General features: G+C 34.1%; 1 protein-coding gene across 1 annotated transcript; it reads left to right on the top strand.

Moving 5' to 3' along the window:
• The first annotated feature begins 4,530 nt into the window (after positions 1-4,530).
• Positions 4,531-5,748, top strand: LOC130934528 (protein FAR1-RELATED SEQUENCE 5-like). Its single transcript, XM_057864089.1, has one exon. The coding sequence runs from the start codon at positions 4,531-4,533 to the stop codon at positions 5,746-5,748; it is 1,218 nt and encodes a 405-aa protein (XP_057720072.1).
• Positions 5,749-6,977: the final 1,229 nt, after the last annotated feature.

Raw genomic sequence — 6,977 nt, 5'->3', positions numbered from 1 at the left:
CTAAATGTCTTCTGAACCTGAGAAAATTTGAGTATTGAAGTATAATTTCAAAAACTATCCCTCAATGAAAATGATCACCTCAAAAATAATTCAGTTACTTCAAAAGTAATATAGCACACCTCATAAATATATTGTCTCATTTTTACTTGCGAAACTACTAAAACGCGAAAATACTTACCTTAAAAAGTGTACATATAAAATGCATGTTTTGCTTCCAATGTTTAAATTTGAGTTTGTTCAACAAGTTAAACTGTATAGATATATTGTTTAAATATATTGTATTTAATTTTATTATTTTTATTTTTCTTTATTTTTATGTTTAGATAAACACAAATAGAAGGAGGAGATCCCATAAAAAATATATCTTTTAAATTAATTTTAATATTATATTATATTAATTATAAATTTTTTATTTTGTTTTTAATCAAACTTGTTGAATTGGAAAATAGATCCAAGAATTTTGAAATTAAAATTTTTGGACAAATTCCAATTTAAGTATGGATATTAACTTTTCGATAATAAGTAAGTTTTTTTTTTTATTAAAAGTAACAGACCTCAGAAGATGAACTTAGTTGAAGGATAAGAAGAAGAAAGAGAGAAAAAAGAAGAAGAGAAAAAGAGAGGCAACATAATTGGTTATTTGTGATTTCTTCATAAAAGAACTAAGCTATACAGGAAGAGTAAGAGTGTTTATTTATAGACTAGCTAGAACCTTCTAGCACCTGATCCTAGCTAACAACTAATCAACTAAATAACTGAAAACTAACTGAAAGCAAACCTAGAATCTTCTGCTGACTCAGTAGTGCTAACGAACTAAAACAGAGTGTGAGTTATTGATCTAACTTGCTGAACTGAACTTGTTGTGCAAGTCACACACGCTTAAGTAGCTGTACTATAACCTCTATCATTTATGAATAAGTGTCATTATAATTTTTTGCCATACAATTTATCAAGACTCAGATTTTATTCGGTTTAGATCCGATTTTAGTGTAGTCCGGAACAATATGATTTTATCGGGTCTAGCGGCAGGTAAAAATCTTAAAAATAGACCCGGTCATTATTTAAGGTCGAGTTTGGATTAAGCCAAATCTGACTTCACCCAACCCCATGTACATTCCTAATATAAAATAGAAAATTGTTGCTAAAATGAACAAAGTGCTGAAATTATATTGTTTTAGTTTTATATTGCTTTCTTCCATCATAGAAGAAAATTTTTTTAACTTGTAATTATATAGACAAACCTGGCTCAGAATTCGGTGGTCGAGGAACCTTTGGACCACTTAGTGGTCCAAGTAGAAAACATGTTTTTTAAGATTTTTTAACAACTGCTACATAGTCCTTTAACTAATTTTAATTATAAATTGACCCATATATTTTATATAATTATAAAAATAATTTTTTATTTTATAAATAATTAATTTATCATAAATCTATCATGTTCATTAACAATCAAATACAAAAACAATTTTTTGGCCATTACAATCGATTAAAATATTAAATTTGATTCGTGTGTTCGCGAGGAATCATAAAATTGTGTTTTCTGCGAAAACCAATCGATTGGAATAATGAATCAATCGATTGAATTATATCTCAATCGATTGGATTACAGTTTACCACTAAACAATCGATTGAAAATTGCCAAAAGCATGATTTTCGCATAACTCAATCAATTGGTCATACGATCTAATCGATTGAACGATGCATAAAAATTGGATTTTTGTAATTCAATCGATTGTTTAGAATTTCCAATCGATTGAATGCTTCAAAACAACCTGAGTCTCACCAAATTCAATCGATTGCTTTTGTGACTCAATCGATTGAATTTACCCAAACAATATGAATTTGCCAATTTCAATCGATTGTAGTGTGTGTGAGTTCAAATTCAATCGATTGAAATGATAATTCAATCGATTGGAATACGATGTATTACGTCAGTCTTGTTTTCGTTTTTAAAAATTATCTTCTTATTCATCTATCTCATCTTTAAAATTCTATCTTCCTTTTTTAAGGTTTTATTTTGATTTAGATACTCTAATCTTATCTTTTCCTTAATATTAATATTATAAATTGGTGAATAATCCATCACCAATTATTCAATCCCACCATTAAAATCGTGTATCATTCTCTTTATAAAAAATTTCATTGTTTTTCTTTCGAACATCCATCCATCTACTGAATATCTAATTTTTTTTATTTTTTATCCGTCTATTTAATATCCACTTTTTGTTCATCGTTAATTGACAATCACCATTGCAGCAATCAGTAAAGGTCCAATCAATTTTTTTCATTGTTCAGAAAATAATCCATCGTTTTGATTACAAAATCGAGGTAAGTGGATAGAATCTCTAATTTTCCAATTATTCGTTTCGATATTTTATTCGTAAAATTGATTGTGTAATGAAAAAATGTTTTTTTTTTATCTTTTATTAACTGACAAGACATTGAGAATTACTAAAAAGAAAATAGATGTTATTATTTTTTATTACTAATTAGCTAGCAATCAGGGACGGACCTAGAGGGGGCGAGTAGTGGCCTGGACCCCCCAAAATTTTAAGAAATTATACTTATATATAGATTTGTGTTTAAAAAATAAAAACAAATTAGGTAATTTAATAGTTTTATATGTATTATTTTTCACTATGTAATAGATTTATGTCTTAATTGTTAATTCATTAATATTTTTACCTAACTAATTTAATATCATACCCTCAAGTCTTTGTACCTTTCAAATTAGTTTTTATATAATAATTTTATATTTTTTTTTTTAAAAATCATTTGTTTTTTATATTAATATATTTAACATTCATATTTTATATTAATAATAACTTAAGTAGTTATGCTTTGGTAATCACATTATATACTGTAGATATTATTTTCTTGTAAAAAATATTAATTCTTCTTCTAAATTCACATTGGTAAAAGAAAAATTTTATAAAGATATCGTATATCTTGTATTCTACAATGGTACCGTGTCTTTCAATTAATTAATAATTTATAATTTATTTTCAAATTTTTTTAAAACTTTTGAAAGAATGAATTTTAATTAATAAGATATGGGATCATTTTAGCAAATCCCGTTATAAATTATATGGTATTTTATAAATTTGTAATGTACAATTGTTAAAGTTATATTTTATTTATGTAATTATCATATTAAAAATAAAATTATTGGAAAAAATTATAATTATATGTATCTTAATAAATCTATTAAAAAACTAACTCCAATAACTATATGTTAATTATTTTATAGATTAAAAAAATTATATAAAAATTGGCACCTCAATATTAAAATCTCTGGATCCGTCCCTGCTAGCAATATACGAATCTATCTATCTTATGTAATGTTATAAGATGGAGTGTACTGATTTTTTTTTTCATTGGACATTTTAAGATGTCAGGTATATTTACGGACACTGAGATGAATGAGCAATACCAGGAGGACAATGACTTTAACCAACAAGAAGAGCTAGTAAGTGACCAATATATGATGGATGAACAGAATGAATTCGAACAAGATTTCAGAGATGAATTTATTGAGGGAGCGTTTTTTTCTGAATCTGATATGTCAGAAGATTTCCTTGAAGCCGCTTATGCGGTTGACTCCGTGCAAGACATTACAACTTTGAAATTTAGTGAGAATTTTGCGGAGAAAATTGGCAAATACCACTTTTCTACTTTGCAGCTTGCATTTGATTTTTATATGAAGTACTCAAAGTCGAAGAGCTTTAGTGCAAGGAAGAGCAAGACCTTCAAGAATAGTACTGGCGAGATATACAAACAAAAGTTTGTATGTCATAGGCAAGGATTCAGGATGGAGAAATATTACACGATGGAAAAAAAAGGAAGAAGGAGCCTAGATTGGAAACAAGAACTGGATGTGAAGCCTGAATGGATGTTAAATTTGTACCAGAAACTGGAAGGTGGCATATCTTTTATTTCTCTGACAAACACAACAATGATCTATTGGATACACAATTCAGTGCTATGTTGTCTGCCCACAGAAAAATGTCAGAGGCAGATATTATGCAAATGATGAACATGCTAAAGTCAGGGATTAGCACTTCACAGATATTTGGTCTTCTAGCTAGTCAAGCAGGCGGGTATGAATTTGTTGGCTATGGTCCCAGAGATATGTACAATGAGATTGCTCGGCAAAGGCGTCAAATTCCTGGTGATGCAGCACGAGTGTTGAAGAAGTTGGAGGCTATGCGGTTGAAGGATCCACAATTATATTTCAAGGCATGTCATGATTCAAGAGGTTTGTTACGTAACTTGTTCTGGTCTGATGGGATTAGCCAACTAGACTACCGACTCTTCGGGGATGTTATTGCTTTTGATGCTACGTAAAAGAAGAACAAGTATAGTTGTCCATTAGTCATATTCAGCGGGGTTAACCACCACAACCAAACAATTGTTTTTGCTGCTGCGTTAGTTGTGGACGAAACTACTGATACATATATTTGGCTCCTGCGTCAGCTCATGTTTGCAATGAAGAACAAGACCCCGACCTCAATAATAACTGATGGGGCCATGGCGATTAGGAATGCAGTCAGAGTTGTATTTTCCGAAGTCAGACATAGATTATGCGCTTGGCACCTTATTCGAAATGCAACTAGCAATGTTGGAAGTCCATCGTTTACATCTAAATTCCAAAAAATTATGTTGGGAGACTACGAGATTTCCGTGTTTAAGCGTAAGTGGGTTCAGCTTATTGAAGAATTTGGCCTTGAGGATAAGCCGTGGGTGATCAACATGTACGAAGAGAAGCATATGTGGGCTACTACATATATAAGAGGAAAATTCTTTGCTGGCTTTAGAACTACCTCAAGATGTGAAGGTTTACACTCAGTTGTTGCAAGGTATGTGGGGTCGCGGCATGATTTGACAAGTTTCGTAGAGCATTTTCAAAGGTGTGTTGCACACTTGCGCTTTAAAGAATTTAATGCTGATTATGAATCTACACGTGGGGTGCCCGTTATGCAGACTTGTATAGAGCTGCTAGAGAGATATGCTGCTGAGTTATACACTCATGAGATATTTCGTTTCTTTCGGCCATTTCTTTCTAGAGCTGGATCAATGCGGGTGCTAAACATAGAGAATAACGATGATTGCATAAAGTACATTATGTGTAAGCATGGGAGGCCCGATTTTATGTGGACTGTTGATTTTCGTCAAGAAGAAATGATCTTCATGTGTACCTGTTTAAGAATGGAGTCATTTGGAATTCCCTACGAACATATTGTGAAAGTTATGGTTGACAAAGACATTTGTGAGATTCCCCGGTCATTGGTATTGGATAGATGGACAAAAAAGGTTAAGTCAGCACTCATTGATCCAAGTGGGTTCACGAGGGATGCTGTTATTATTAGTCGCCAAAGTGCCTTGATAGAATTTTCTAAAAAATTGGCTGCTGTTGCTGCTAAAGTACCAGGGAGATATGAAGAGACACGTGACCTAATTATGGGATTGTACTCATCTTACAAGGCTGCAAACGAAGGCACTAATCAACCTCATTCAGGTGTAGCTAAAAGTAGCAATCCGTATGCTCATCAAATTGGTGTAGGCTCAGGACAACCATCTAGGAAGAAGCGGCAACGTTGTAGTGTTTGTCAAATGGAAGGACATAAGAAGACAACATGTCCTTGGCAAAAGGACATTGACAACAATGTTATTGAAGATGAAGCTAATGGTTCAGATGATGGCGACGTATATTCAGTACCGACGGCTGAGTTAGATAGTGATAATTAGCCACCTCCATATACTTAATATTTTTGCGGAATGAATCAGTTCCATAGTTGTGTTTATTTATTTTATTGCACTATATTAATGAAATTATATATAATTCTTACAATAGTCGTGCGTATGCTCTTTAGATGAAATAATTGCCAACTGAATATCGGTTTGCGAAAAAGGGTAAAAAAATCGCTCAAACCGGCAATGTAAACGGTCTGGTTCAGTATTTAAAATCGTCAGATTGAAAACCATTGAAAACTGTTGAACCGGCCGGTTTGATCGTATTGTGCTCTCTGACCGGTTCAACAATAGGACGCCGGTCTGATTAAAAACAACACCAAACGCGTAACGCGTCAACCCCCCTTCCCCTAAAACCTTCCCCCCTTCGTTCCTCATTCAGAATCAGAATCAGAAAAACTAGGGGTGTTCAAAACCGATCCGGACCGAACTAAACCGACCAACCGATATGAAAAAATCAAAAACCGAAAACAAAAAAACTGAAAAAATGTGTTTTGCAGTTTTTTGCGGTTCGGTTCGATTTTCGGTTCTGAACAGGAAAATCTTAACCGAACCAAACCGAACCGGTTTAGTAAAAAAACGCTTAAAAACCAACCCACTCCCCCCACCCCCACCCCCACCCCCACCCCCCAAACGGCCAAACCCAATTCCCTTGAGCGCGATTACTGAGCAGAAGTGAGCCCTAACCCCACGCCTCCCATCCCCAATCCAAAGCTCTCAGTCTCAGCCTCTCACCGTCGCGCTCTCCTCTCTGCAGTGGCGCACGACACTCGCACCACAGCCTGAACGACGCTCGCACACAGCGCACGACCCTCGTCCCTCGCAGGCTCGCACCCAGCGCCAGCAATAGCAGAGCACGAGCCTCCTTCCTCGCACCCAGCAGTAGCAGAGCCCGAACCTCGCAACCTCGCACCCAGCAGTAACAGAGCCACAACCCTCGCCAGTCACCACCCACAACACAGCACCCACCAGTCACCGATTCAAGTCAAATATGGAGCCCGAGCCACCGAGTCAGGTATGTGATTTGGTTAAATCGTTGATTCATTGATATTGTTTACTTTATTGCTGACTTGCTGACTTGTTAATTCATTGTTAATTTGATTCATTGTTGCTGGTTATTGATTTATTTTGTTAGGTATTGTTGCTGGTTAGGATTCGGATTAGGATAATTTTGATTTCCCATTGTCTCTTTCAGGTTAGACTAGGCACTGCAAGAGGCGCAGAGG

Source organism: Arachis stenosperma, chromosome 6 (genome assembly GCF_014773155.1).
Source record: "Arachis stenosperma cultivar V10309 chromosome 6, arast.V10309.gnm1.PFL2, whole genome shotgun sequence".
NCBI classification, from domain to species: Eukaryota; Viridiplantae; Streptophyta; class Magnoliopsida; order Fabales; family Fabaceae; genus Arachis; species Arachis stenosperma.
The sequence above is the reverse complement of the archived record's forward strand: the minus strand, read 5'-3'. Positions and strand labels throughout refer to the sequence as shown.